The 14007-nt window shown below is 47.8% G+C and overlaps 1 protein-coding gene across 16 annotated transcripts in view; it reads right to left on the bottom strand.

The window, feature by feature from the left end:
• TMEM94 (transmembrane protein 94) overlaps positions 1-14007 on the bottom strand; it is a 48445-nt gene that overhangs the window by 28387 nt on the left and 6051 nt on the right. For 14 of the 16 annotated variants that reach the window (XM_033182166.1, XM_033182154.1, XM_033182160.1 and 11 more), the window contains exon 2: positions 742-871. In XM_033182166.1, coding sequence (XP_033038057.1) covers positions 742-765 — 24 coding nt within the window. In that variant the 5' untranslated portion in view covers positions 766-871. Of the gene's footprint in view, positions 1-741; positions 877-14007 lie in introns of those variants that run through there. The other 2 variants (XM_033182168.1, XM_033182167.1) reach the window with 1 other exon arrangement.

Raw genomic sequence — 14007 nt, 5'->3', positions numbered from 1 at the left:
AATGCATGGGCAGGAGCAGGATTCTGGAGGGCTCTGTACACACTAAAGGTTAAGTAGGTGGTGTGGAACCACTGACCAGTTTTGTGGCAGCCATGTGGAGGCTGATGAGCAGAGACAGAAAGAATCTATTACGAAGGCGTAGCAGAAGCTAGGCAAGAGACAAAAGGACTTCCTCTGGGGCAGCCTTTGTCAAGGGAGAAGAGTTTTCTGATTGACAACTCTACCTCCATCCAAAGATGGTATACATGGAAGCTGGGCCAAGCCAGGCTGGGAGGAGAAGACCGATTTTATGGATGGCCTGGGCCACCTGGCTGCTCACCACCAGCTGATTAGGCAGCTGTGTTTGGAGTCTGATTGGGGAGCTCTTCCCTAACCACAGAGAGGGTGCCCAACAGCCCTCAGCACGGCTCAGCAGGTTAGGACATCGCCCTAGCAAAGGGCAAACAAACTAAATTACACACCCCTGGGCAAGAAGTGGAAGACTGGCTTGGAGCCAACCTAAATCAGAAACCCTGGTCCCATGCGGTTAATAGGTCCACCTTCATCCTTTATTCATAGCTCCGTGAGTCTGTGCTTTCCAGCCGAGAGGTCACAGTTGCATCCCCCAAGACTCAGAGCCATGCCTCCTCCCTCCACTTGTGCTTAAAGCCCCCAGTTAAGGGCCTCCCAGGCAAAAACAAGAAGGGAGAGTTCAACAGAGACACACAGACAATGCCTATAAGGTAATAGGATATGGCCTACCAGGTGCTTCTCCTTCAGGTCCATGGGCCAAGAGTGCTGCAGGCATGCCCAGATGAATGTGGTCACCCCCAAAAGGAAGTCTCCTCCTCAGCATGTACAAACCCCGGTGAGTCTGTCACGGTCCCAACATCTGGGGAAAAAGAAGAAAGAAATCACTCCGGTTATTAGAACAGGCAGCTACTGTGAAACACAACAGTATCTGGTTTTTTTTTTTTGAGACGGAGTCTCGCTCTGTTGCCCAGGCTGGAGTGCAGTGGCAAGATCTCCGCTCACTACAAACTCTGTCTCTTGGGTTCAAGCGATTCTCTTGCTTCAGCTTCCAAGTAGCTGGGGTTATAGGTGTGTGTCACCATGCCCAGCAAATATTATATTTTTCAGTAGAGACAGGGTTTTGCCATGTTAGCCAGGCTGGTCTCAAACTCCTGACCTCAAGTGATCTTCCTGCCTCAGCCTCCCAACATAACAGTATCATCTAAACCACAGCATGGTAAGTGGAAAAGAATGGGACTCACTGACCAACAGTGGGATCAGCCCCGTCGAGCAGCAGTCAGCTCTGGATGAATTCCACTCTCTGAGCCCAGGAGGGAGAGGGCCACAGAGAGGATTCTGGAGGGTACAAACTCTCTCTCTTTTACCCTTCATTTTCTTTTTTTTTCTTTTCTTTTTTTTTTTTTTTGGAGACGGACTCTTACTCTGTCACCTAGGCTAGAGTGCTGTGGCCTGATCTTGGCTCACTGCAACCTCCGCCTCCTGGGTTCAAGCAATTCCCTGTCTCAGCCTCCTGAGTACCTGGAATTGTAGGCACCCACCACCACGCCCGGCTAATTTTTGTATTTTTAGTAGAGAAGGGATTTCACTGTGTTAGCCAGGATGGTCTTGAACTCCTGACCTCATGACTCAGACTCCCAAAGTGCTGGGATTGCAGGCATAAGCCACTGTGCCCAGCCTTCATTTTCTTTCTTTCTTTTTTTTTGAGATGGAGTCTCGCTCTGTCACCCAGGCTGGAGTGCAGTGGCACAATCTCGGCTCACTGCAAGCTCCACCTCCCAGGTTCACGCCTCTCCTGCCTCAGCCTCCGGAGTAGCTAAGACTACAGGTGCCCGCCACCACGCCATGCTAATTTTTTGTATTTTTAGTAGAGACAAGGTTTCACTGTGTTAGCCAGGATGGTCTCGATCTCCTGACCTCATGATCCACCCGCCTCGGCCTCCCAAAGTGCTGGGATTACAGGCGTGAGCCACCGCGCCCGGCCCATTTTCTTTATTATTAGTATTATTATTTTGCGATGGAGTCTCGCTCTCTTGCCCAGGCTGGAGTGTAGTGGCGCGACCTTTGCTTACTGCAACCTCCACCTCCTGGGCTCAAGTGACTCTCCTGTCTCAGCCTCTCAAGTAGCTGGGATTACAGGCATGCACTAGCATCCCCGGCTAATTTTTGTATTTTTAGTTGAGACAGGGTTTCACCATGTTGGTCAGGCTGGTCTTGAACTCCTGACCTCAAGTGATCCACCTGCCTCAGCCTCTCAAAGTGCTGGGATTACAGGCATGAGCCACCACGCCCAGCCTATTATTTTGTTTTAATTCTGTGTGGAGAAGGTGTCTTGCTATGTTGCCCAGGTTGGTCTTAACCTCCTAGACTCAAGCAATGCTCCCCACCTCAGCCTCTTAAAGTTCTGCGACTACAGGCTACAGGCGTGAATCACTGTGCCCAGCCTCAACCTTCATTTTCAAAGCACACTGTGTTTTGCTCCATATGTACTCTGTTTATCACTGAATTATAGCATGCAGGAAAAGCTTTGGTTTGTTGGCTTTTTGTTTGTTTGTCTGAGACGGAGTTTCACTCTCATTGCCCAGGATGGAGCACAATGGCATGATCTCAGCTCACTGCAACCTCTGCCTCCCGGGTTCAAGCGATTCTCCTGCCTCAGACTCCTGAGTAGCTAGGATTACAGGCATGTGCCACCACACCCAGCTAATTTTTGTATTTTTAGCAGAGATGGGGTTTCACCATGTTGGTCAGGCTGGTCTCAAACTCCCAACCTCAGGTGATCCACCCACCTCAGCCTCCCAAAGGGTTTATTGGCATTTTTATTATTACTACTTTTTTGGTAGAGATTGGGTCTTGCTATGTTGCCCAGACTGGTCATGAACTCCTGACCTCAAGTGATCTGCCTGCCTCAGCCTCCCAAAGTGCTGGGATTTCAGGCATGAGCCACTGCACCCAGTCAGCATTTTAAAAATTTAGGTTAAGGCTGAGCACAGTGGCTCACGCCTGTAATCCCAGCACTTTGGGAGGCCAAGGCAGGCAGATCACTTGAGGTCAGGAGTTCCAGAGCAGCCTGGCCAACATGGTGAAACCCCATCTCTACTAAAAATACAAAAATTAGCCAGGCGTGGTGGTGGGCACCCATAATCCCAGTTACTCAGGAGGCTAAGGCAGGAGAATCACTTGAACCTAGGAGGCAGAAGTTGCAGTGAGTTGAGATTGCACCACTGCACTCCAATCAGGCGACAGAGTGAGACTCAGTCTCAAAAAAAAAAAAAAAAAAAAAAAAATTTAGGGTTAAGGTTAGCCTTAACATCAAGTGAAATCTAGATATGCAAGTTGGATAATCAGCGGGCAGAGCTGGGACAGCAGCAGGGTCGACGTCCACTGTGTCCCCAGAACGCAGTGTAGCCCAATTTGACAGCAGGTCTGACAAAAGCGGGCTGCTTACCTGGAAAATGAGGTTAGCTCTACCTCCCCACCTACCCTCATCAGCCCTCACCCTCCCGTCCTGGTAGCCATCACAACTCTAATGATCTCAGACCAGGGTGTGTTTGAGTAAAGAGTGACACTGAGTATTCTGGTTTGATGCCAAGCGCCTCCTCTTGGAGAAAGCACTAACCTACTGACTAGGACAGTTTTTTGGGGGCCAGCAGCAAGCCTTGTCAAGGGGTGCCAGGCAGAAACCCAGGAGAACTGACCCAGAAAAAAGCTGTCAAGAAACAATAAAAGCTGTGTCCGGAGGACCGAACCAGAAGGCCCCAGTTCTACCGCCAACTCCACTCCAAAACCCAGTCCAATTCCTCTCAAGGTGGCACCCATGCTGGTGCCCCAGGCTGAGCAACCAAGTCTGTCCCACCCCTGCCTTTGAAAACTGAGCCAGCCTCAAAGGCTCAGATACAGATAGGGACGCTGGAAGTGGCCTTGCAATGCAGTGACATTCAGTCTTTGGCAGCCAACTGAAATGGGATCCTGAGGACCAAAGCCACTCCTCCCCAAGGCCACTGTCTGACTCAGGCTGCCCCAGTCCTGTTTACGACTGCAGCTCGAGGTCCCCATGACACCCCATCCCAGCAGGGGCTGGATGAGATCGTTGCCACACAGGGAAAAGCACCAGAAGCCAGATGGGGACTGTGCCTGTTAACTCCTTCTGCCAACGCTAGAAAAGCAAAATCACTCTGTGGCCAGCTGGAACCACAGCAGTACAGAGAGGGCAGCCAGGAACAGGACATTTTTCTAAGAGTCTCTGTTTTCCCATCATTCCATACATGGGATTCTGGGAGACAGCCATTCTTAACTGTCTGATCTGAAACCAGTGGCCGGGTCCTTAAAGGGCCAGTTCCGCTCCTAGTCCATTGTGAAAACAAGCACAGGATTCAAAGCCAAATATCCCTGGGTTCAAATCCCAGCTCCAGCTTGTCTTGAACGCCAGTGACCGTGACAAATTATTTGTCCCTCTGAGCCTCTTTGTTCACAGAATGGAAATGATAATACCTATTTCACAGAGGAGCTGTAGAATTATGAAAAATAGTATATGCTGGGGATCTATTATAATATTTGACATATAGTAGGTACTCAATAAACAACTGCCATTACTATCAGCAGCAAGCAAAAAATATGAACCAAGTGCCACTTAGGTGAAGAATAAGGACTCAAAAGCAAGGTGGAAGAAAAAGAAATGGATGGCATAATGATGGGAAAGAAATAAGTGAAACTGTCTTTATTTGCAGAAGACAAGATCAACTGTATATGGAGAAAATACTAAGGAATCTACAAATAAGATACTAAAAGAAATAAGGGTGCAAAGTTGTAGGATATAAGGTCAAAATACAAAATATAAATATATTTCTTTTTTTTTTTTTCTGAGACGGAGTCTCGCTCTGCTGCCCAGGCTGGAGTGCAGTGGCCGGATCTCAGCTCACTGCAAGCTCCGCCTCTCGGGTTTTCGCCATTCTCCTGCCTCAGCCTCCCGAGTAGCTGGGACTACAGGCGCCCGCCACCTCGCCTGGCTCATTTTTTTGATATTTTTTAGTAGAGACGGGGTTTCACCGTGTTAGCCAGCATGGTCTCGATCTCCTGACCTCATGCTCCTCCTGTCTCGGCCTCCCAAAGTGCTGGGATTACAGGCTTGAGCCACCGCGCCCGGCCTATTTCTATATACTATAATCAAACATCAGAAAATAAAAATTTTAATATCATTTATAACAGTATAAAAACAGCATGGCCGGGCGCAGTGGCTCACACCTGTAATCCCAGCACTTTGGGAGGCTGAGGTGGGTGGATCACCTGAGGACAGGAGTTCCACACCAGCCTGGCCAACATGGTGAAACCCCAACTCTACTAAAAATACAAAAATTAGCTAGGCGTGGTTGTGGGTGCCTGTAATCCCAGCTACTTGGGAGGCTGAGGCAGGAGAATCACTTGAACCCCGGAGGCAGTGAGCCAAGATCACGCCATTGCACTCCAGCCTGGGTGACAAGAACAAAACTCAATCTCAAAAAAAAAAAAAACCTAGAAATTATTCTAATAAAAATATATGTAAGACCTGTACACTGCTGAGAAAAATTAAAGAAGACTTAAATAAATGGGGAAATATACAATGTTCATGGATTGGAAGGCTCAGTATTAAGATGACAATTGGCCGGGCGCGGTGGCTCAAGCCTGTAATCCCAGCACTTTGGGAGGCCGAGACGGGTGGATCACGAGGTCAGGAGATCAAGACCATCCTGGCTAACACGGTGAAACCCTGTCTCTACTAAAAAATACAAAAAACTAGCCGGGCCAGGTGGCGGGTGCCTGTAGTCCCAGCTACTCGGGAGGCTGAGGCAGGGGAATGGCGTAAACCCTGGAGGCGGAGCTTGCAGTGAGCTGAGATCCGGCCACTGCACTCCAGCCCGGGAGACAGAGCGAGACTCCTTCTCAAAAAAAAAAAAAGATGACAATTATTCCCTGATTTATAGATTTAATACAATCTTTTTTTTTAATTCCCCTTCTCATTGCCCAGGCTGGAATGCAACGGCACAATCTCAGCTCACTGCAACCTCTGCCTCCTGGGTTCAAGTGATTCTCCTGCCTCAGCCTCCCGAGTAGCTGGGATTATCGGTGCCCACCACCATGCCTGGCTAATTTTTTGTATTTTTAGTAGAGATGGGGTTTCACCATGTTGGCCAGGCTGGTCTTGAGCTCTTGACCCCAGGTGATCCACTTGCCTCAGCCTCCCAAAGTGCTGGGATTACAGGTGTGAGCCACCGCGCCCAGCCTCTCAATACAATCGTAATCAAAGTCCCAGCTGGGACTTCCATAGAAATTGACAAGCTGATTCTAAAATTTGTATGGAAAGATAAAGAACCTAGAATAGGCAAAACAATTTTGAAAAGAGAAACAAATTCTGAGGACTTACACTACCTGATTTGAAGATTTAACATATAGCTACAGTAATCAAAACATGTGGTACTGATACAAGGAGAGGCAAACAAATCAATGGGACAGAACAGAGAGTCTAGCACTAGATTCACACACATTGACCCTTACTTCATACCATATACAAAAATTAACTTAAAACGGATCACACATCTAAACATAAAGGTTACAACTATAACACTTCCAGAAGAAAATATGCAGGAGGGTTGGGGGCAGGAATCTTTGTAACTTGGGATAAGCAAAGATTTCTTAAAACACAAAAAACATAAACCATAAAAGAAAGCAACGTTAGCCAGGTCTGGTGGAGCACGCCTGTAGTCCTAACTACTTGAGAGGCTGAGATAGGGGAATCACTTGAGCCCAGGAATTGAAGGTTACAGTGAACTATGATTGTGCCACTTCACTACAGTCTATGCAACAGAGTGAGACTCTGCCTCTAAAAAACAAACTAATAAATAAAACAACTGATAAATTGTTCCTTAAAAATAAAAAAAATTTCCACTCTTCAAAAAGTGCCATAAAGAAATTGAGGCTGGGCATAGTAGCTCATGCCTGTAATCCTAGCACTTTGGGAGGCTGAGGCAGACAGATCACTTGAGGCCAAGAGTTCGAGTCTAGCCTGAGCAACATAGCAAAATTATGTCTCAAAAAGCAAAACTAGTTTTGAAGTCTTTGGGATTAAAAAAAAAAATTATTTTATATATATATGTAATTCTTTTTTTTTTTTTTTTTTGAGGCGGAGTCTCGCTCTGTCGCCCGGACTGGAGTGCAGTGGCCAGATCTCAGCTCACTGCAAGCTCCGCCTCCCGGGTTTACGCCATTCTCCTGCCTCAGCCTCCCGAGTAGCTGGGACTATAGGCGCCCGCCACCTCGCCCGGCTAGTTTTTGTATTTTTTTAGTAGAGACGGGATTTCACCGTGTTAGCCAGGATGGTCTCGATCTCCTGACCTCGTGATCCGCCCGTCTTGGCCTCCCAAAGTGCTGGGATTACAGGCTTGAGCCACCGTGCTCGGCCCTATATATGTAATTCTTATGGATCAGTAACAAGACCAACAACCCAATTTTAAAATGAGCAAAGATTTCAGCCAGGCATGGTGGCATACATCTGCAGTCCTAGATACTTGGGAAGCTGAGGCAGGAGGATCACTTGAGCTCAAGAGTTGGAGGTTGCAGTGAGCCATGATCTCACCACTGCACTCCAGCCTGGGCAACAAAGTGAGATCTTGTCTTAATAAATAAATAAAACAAACAAACAAACAGGCAGAGATTTGAACAGACTTTTCACAAGATATACAAACAGCCAATATGAATATGAAAAGATGGTCAACAACATTAATCATTAGGGAAACAAAAATTAAAACCACAATGAGAAGGCCGGGCATGGTGGCTCAAGCCTGTAATTTCAGCACTTTGGGAGGCTGACGGGGGAGGATGACTTGAGGCCAAGAGTTGGAGACTAGCCTGGCCAACACAGCAAGACCCTGTCTTACAAAAAAATTTAAAACCACAATGAAAGACCAATATACACCCATCAGAATGACTAAAATGAAAAAGACTGAGAATATGGCTGAGGCAGGAGGATCTTGAGACCAGGAGTTCAAGGCTGCAGGGAGCTATGATCATGCCACTGCACTCCAGCCTGGGAAACGGAATGAGACCTTGTCTCTAACAACAACAACAAAAAGAGCCGGGTGCAGTGGCTCATCCCTGGAATCCCAGCACTTTGGGAAGCCAAGGTAGGCGGATCCCCTGAGGTCAGGAGTTCGAGACCAGACTGACCAACATGGAGAAACCCCGTCTCCACTAAAAATATAAAAATCAGCCGGGCGTGGTGGCGCATGCCTGTAGTCCCAGCTACTTGGGAGGCTGAGGCAGGAGAATCGCTTGAACCCAGGAGGCAGAGGTTGCAGTGAGCCAAGATCACGCCATTGCACTCCAGTCTGGGCAACAAGAGCAAAACTCTGTCTCAAAAAAAAAGAAAGAAAGAAAATGAAAAAATACACAGGGATAAGGGGTCAAAATGGAGAGGCTCTGAGGAGTCACTGAAGAGTCTGGGTTTCTGAGTAGGCCGAAGATTTGTTTTTTTGAGACAGGGTCTCACCCTATTGCCCAGGCTGGAGTACGGTAGTGCGATCACAGCTCATTGCACCTCAACTTCCCAGGCGCAAGCGATCCTCCCACCTCAGCCTCCCGTATGTGCTGCTACGCCTGATAATTTTTTTTCTGGAGACGGGGTCTATGTCACCCAGGCTGTTAGCAGTATTTTAAGAGGGTAGAACATGGATCAGAGGGAAAAGGAAAGAAATTTTAGGCAGAAGAGTTAGAAGAAAATGACGATAATCTTGGTTTGCCATGCCAAGTATCTAGACAAAGGTGGCAATAGTAGCCATGAAAACAAAGGGGTGGACACTTCCTGCTGCCAAGCTCAGAAACAGGTCAAAAAGAACTAAGGGCCGGGCGCGGTGGCTCACGCCTGTAATCCCAGCACTTTGGGAGGCCAAGGTGGGCGGATCACAAGGTCAGGAGATAGAGACTATCCTGGCTAACATGGTGAAACCAAATCTCTACTAAAAATACAAAAAATTAGCCGGGCGTGGTGGCGGGCACCTGTAGTACCAGCTACTTGGGAGGCTGAGGCAGGAGAATGGCGTGAACCTGGGAGGCGGAGCTTGCAGTGAGCTGAGATCGTGCCACTGAACTCCAGCCTGGGCGAGACAGCAAGACTCTGTCTCCAAAAAAAAAAAAAAAGAACTAAGTGGGAGCCCGAGGCTCAGACTGAGGGCAAGATGAGGAGTTGGCTGTCCTTCTAATCCCTTCAAGGACAAATTTCATTAGCTGTGCTTGTACGCTAGCCATGCCCAACACACCAAAAATGCAGTTTGGTGGATTTGTATTCAGTTTAATGGTTGTGCCCACAGCGTACTAATTGATAGATCTGTGTTAAGCTGGAGGGAAGTTTTTAATAGCAAGCTGTAGGATTATATCCTTGGTGGCATTATAGTCAATATTTTTATCAATGACTTGGGTGAGGAAACAGATGGTATGCTAATCAAATTCTTGGATAGCATAAACCTGGAAAGGAGATCAACGTCAAAATCCAAGAAGCTCTCAACAGGCTGAAGTGATGGGCCAAATCAAATGGGTTGTTTATTGGAAAAAATATTAAGTCCTGCACTTAGGTTCACAAACTACTGTATAAAACTACCACAAATGGGCCGGGCGCGGTGGCTCAAGCCTGTAATCCCAGCACTTTGGGAGGCCAAGGCGGGCGGATCACAAGGCCAGGAGATCGAGACCATCCTGGCTAACACGGTGAAACCCCGTCTCTAGGCCGGGCGCGGTGGCTCAAGCCTGTAATCCCAGCACTTTGGGAGGCCGAGACGGGTGGATCACGAGGTCAGGAGATCGAGACCATCCTGGCTAATATGGTGAAACCCCGTCTCTACTAAAAAATACAAACAAAAAACTAGCCGGGCGAGGTGGCGGGCGCCTGTAGTCCCAGCTACTCGGGAGGCTGAGGCGGGAGAATGGCGTAAACCCGGAGGCGGAGCTTGCAGTGAGCTGAGATCCGGCCACTGCACTCCAGCCTGGGCGACAGAGCCAGACTCCGTCTCAAAAAAAAAAAAAAAAAAAAAAAAGAACCCCGTCTCTACTAAAAAGTACAAAAAACTAGCCGGGCGAGGTGGTGGGCACCTGTATCCCAGCTACTCGGGAGGCTGAGGCAGGAGAATGGCGTGAACCTGGGAAGCGGAGATTGCAGTGAGCTGAGATCCGGCCACTGCACTCCAGCTTGGGCGACAAAGCGAGACTCCGTCTCAAAAAAAAAAAAAAAAAAAAAAAAACTACCACAAATGGCTTAATTAGATGCAATTTCAATATGAGTGTGTGCTCACTCAAAGTTCATTCACATTTAGGCTGCATTAACAGATATCCCATGTCCCTAACAAGAAATGAGGAAGTCTGATTTCTGTACATATCAGAGAACATCTGGAATATTTTGTTCAGTTGTACATCACACACTTTAAGGACACTAACAAAACTGGAAGGCCTTCAGAGAGCAGCAACTAGGTTGGAGAAACCAAGACATGAGAAATGGCAGAAAGAACTGAAGATGCTTACCCAGTACACCAAAAACACATTATGGGTGCAAGCAGGGCTAGAAAGGTATCATGGCTATAAGTAGTGAGAAGGGTCAGGCTTACTCTGGGAGGCCCCAAAACAGGAACTAGGATGCTATAAGAGCTAGACTGACTTAAAATGTACAGTATCTTTCTATATAGTTTAAACTGTATATATATATATTTTTTTTCCTTTTTTTTCTTTTGGAGATAGGTTCTCATTCTGCTGCCCAGGCTGGAGTGCAGTGGCACGATCATGGCTCACTGGAACTGCAGTTTCAAACTCCTGGGCTCAAACAATCTTTCCATTTCAGCCTCCCGAGCAGCTGGGACCACAGACATATGCCACCATGACCAGTTTTTTTTTTGTTTTGTTTTGTTTTGTTTTGTTTTGTTTGTAGAAACAAGGTCTTGCTATGTTGCCCAGACTGGTCTAGAACTCTGGGGCTCAAGCAAATCCTCCCACCTCAGCTTCCCAAAGTGCTAGAATTACAGATGTGAGCCACTGAGTCAAGCCTAGAACTTACATTTTTCTTTTTTTAAAAAATATATATATAAAGAGAGAGATGGGGTCTCACTATGTTAACCAGGCTTGTCTTGAAGCGATTTTCCCATCTCGGCCTCCCAGAGTGCTGGGATTACAGGTGTGAGCCACCATGGCCAGCCTTAGAACTGTGTATTTTTAAAAATGGAACAGGCTGCCCTGTGAAGCAATGAGCTCCCCACCACTAGAGGGAACCAAGCAGAGGCTGAGAAGTTATGGAGATAATTAATACATGAGGTAGAGGTTAGGAAGACAGTTCAAACCCTGAGAGAATGTGAAACAAAGAAATCCAAATTTCTCCATATGCAGAGATGCTCAACTCCGCATATAAGAGACATTCAGGGCCGGGCGCGGTGGCTCAAGCCTGTAATCCCACCACTTTGGGAGGCCGAGACGGGCGGATCACGAGGTCAGGAGATCGAGACTATCCTGGCTAACACGGACTAAAAAATACAAAAAACTAGCCGGACGAGGTGGCGGGCGCCTGTAGTCCCAGCTACTCGGGAGGCTGAGGCAGGAGAATGGCGTAAACCCGGCAGGCGGAGCTTGCAGTGAGCTGAGGTCCTGCCACTGCACTACAGCCCGGCCGACAGAGCGAGACTCCGTCTCAAAAAAAAAAAAAAAAAAAAAAAAAAGACATTCAGGCCAGGTGCGGTGGCTCGCACCTGTAATCCCAGCACTTTGGGAGGCTGAGGCGGGCGGATCACGAGGTCAAGAGATCGAGACCATCCCGGCCAGTATGATGAAATCCCGTCTCTACTAAAAACACAAAGATCTGCCAGGCGCGGTGGCTCACGCCTGTAATCCCAGCACTTTGGGAGGCCAAGGTGGGCGGATCACGAGGTCAGGAGATGAGACCATCCTGGCTAACACGGTGAAACCCCGTCTGTACTAAAAATACAAAAAGCTAGCCGGGCATGGTAGCGGGCGCCTGTAGTCCCAGCTACTCAGGAGGCTGAGGCAGGAGAATGGCATGAACCCAGGAGGTGGAGCTTGCAGTGAGCCCAGATCGTGCCACTGCACTCCAGCCTAGGCAACAGAGTGAGATTCCGTCTCAAAACAAACAAACAAAAAAAACACACAAAAAAACAAAAATAAGCCGGGCCTGGTGGCCCGTGCCTGTAGTCCCAGCTACTTAGGAGACTTAGGCAAGAGAATTGCTTGAGCCCAGGAGGCAGAGGTTGCAGTGAGCCGAGATCGCGCCACTACACTCCAGCCAGGCGATGGAACAAGATTCCATCTCAAAAAAAAAAAAAAAAAGACATTCAAATCAGACTACACCAAAATAACAAAATTGGAAGACTTTCACCACCTAACTTCAAGCTTTATAAAGCTACAGTAATTAAAGCAATGTGGAGCCAGGCATGGTAGCTCACGCCTATAATCCCAGCACTTTGGGACGCCAAGGCAGGCAGATCACTTGAGGTCAGGAGTTCAAGACCAGCCTGGCCAACCTGGTGAAACCCTGTCTCTACTGCAAATACAAAAAATTAGCCGGGCATGGCCGGGCGCGGTGGCTCAAGCCTGTAAGCCCAGCACTTTGGGAGGCCGAGACGGGCGGATCACGAGGTCAGGAGATCGAGACTATCCTGGCTAACACGGTGAAACCCCGTCTCTACTAAAAATACAAAAACTAGCCGGGCGAGGTGGCGGGCGCCTATAGTCCCAGCTACTCGGGAGGCTGAGGCAGGAGAATGGCGTAAACCCGGGAGGCGGAGCTTGCAGTGAGCTGAGATCTGGCCACTGCACTCCAGTCCGGGCGACAGAGCGAGACTCCGCCTCAAAAAAAAAAAAAAAAAATTAGCCGGGCATAGTAGTGTGCACCTGTAATTCCAGCTACTCGGAGGCAAGGCAGGAGGATCCCTTGAACCCAGGAGGTGGAGGTTGCAGTGAGTTGAGATCGCACCACTGCACTCCAGCCTAGGCAACAGAGCGAGACTCTGTCTCAAAACAACAACAACAATGATAAAGCAATGTCGTATTATAGCCTGGCATTAGAGAGTACCAGACAGAAATAGATCCAGGAATATATGTTTAATTGACTTTTGAGAAAGATGAAAGGCAATTCAGTGGAGACAGGATAGTCTTTTCAACAAATGGTGCTGAACAATTAAATATTCACATGCAAAAAAAAAAAAAGAACTTGGAAATATTACTTGTACCATATACAAAAATTAACTCAAAATGGATCATAGACCTAAATGTAAAATGGTAAAACTTATATAGGAGATAGGAAAAAGTCTTTGTGACTGTGGGTTACATTTATTTTTTATTTTTTTTTCTTTTTTGAGATGGAGTCTTGCTCTGTCACCAGGCTGGAGTGCAGTGGCATGATCTCGCCTCACTGCAAGCTCCGCCTCCTGGGTTCAGGCCGTTCTCCTGCCTCAGCCTCCCAAGTAGCTGGGACTGCAGGCACCTGCCACCACACCTGGCTAATATTTAGTAGAGATGGGGTTTCACCGTGTTAGCCAGGATGGTCTCGATCTCCTGACCTCGTGATCCACCCACCTCGGCCTCCCAAAGTGCTGGGATTACAGGTGCGAGCCACTGCGCCCGGCCTACTGTGAGTCACATTTCTTAGATTCAGTACCAAAAGCATAACCCACAAAAGGAAAAAGTAATAAATTGGAACTGAGTGGCTAGGGAATGGTTGGGAGCAGGAAAGAGAATTTTTACTATAGACACTTTTTTTAAAAAATTCTTTTTTATACTTTTTCCTGCCCTTGCATACATATACTTTTGTGCCTTTTGATTTTCAAATCATGTGAATGTATCCAATATATCTTTAAAAGATCAGCAACTTCAGGCTGGACGCGGTGGCTCACGCCTGTAATCCCAGCACTTTGGGAGGCTGACGCAGGTGGATCACCTGGGGTCAGGAGTTCGAGATCAGCCTGGCCAACATGGTGAAACCCCGGC

The sequence above is a fragment of the Trachypithecus francoisi genome, unplaced genomic scaffold (genome assembly GCF_009764315.1).
Source record: "Trachypithecus francoisi isolate TF-2019V2 unplaced genomic scaffold, Tfra_2.0 Lachesis_group20, whole genome shotgun sequence".
NCBI classification, from domain to species: domain Eukaryota; kingdom Metazoa; phylum Chordata; class Mammalia; order Primates; family Cercopithecidae; genus Trachypithecus; species Trachypithecus francoisi.
Note: the sequence above shows the minus strand (reverse complement) of the source record. Positions and strands in the feature narration are given on the sequence as shown.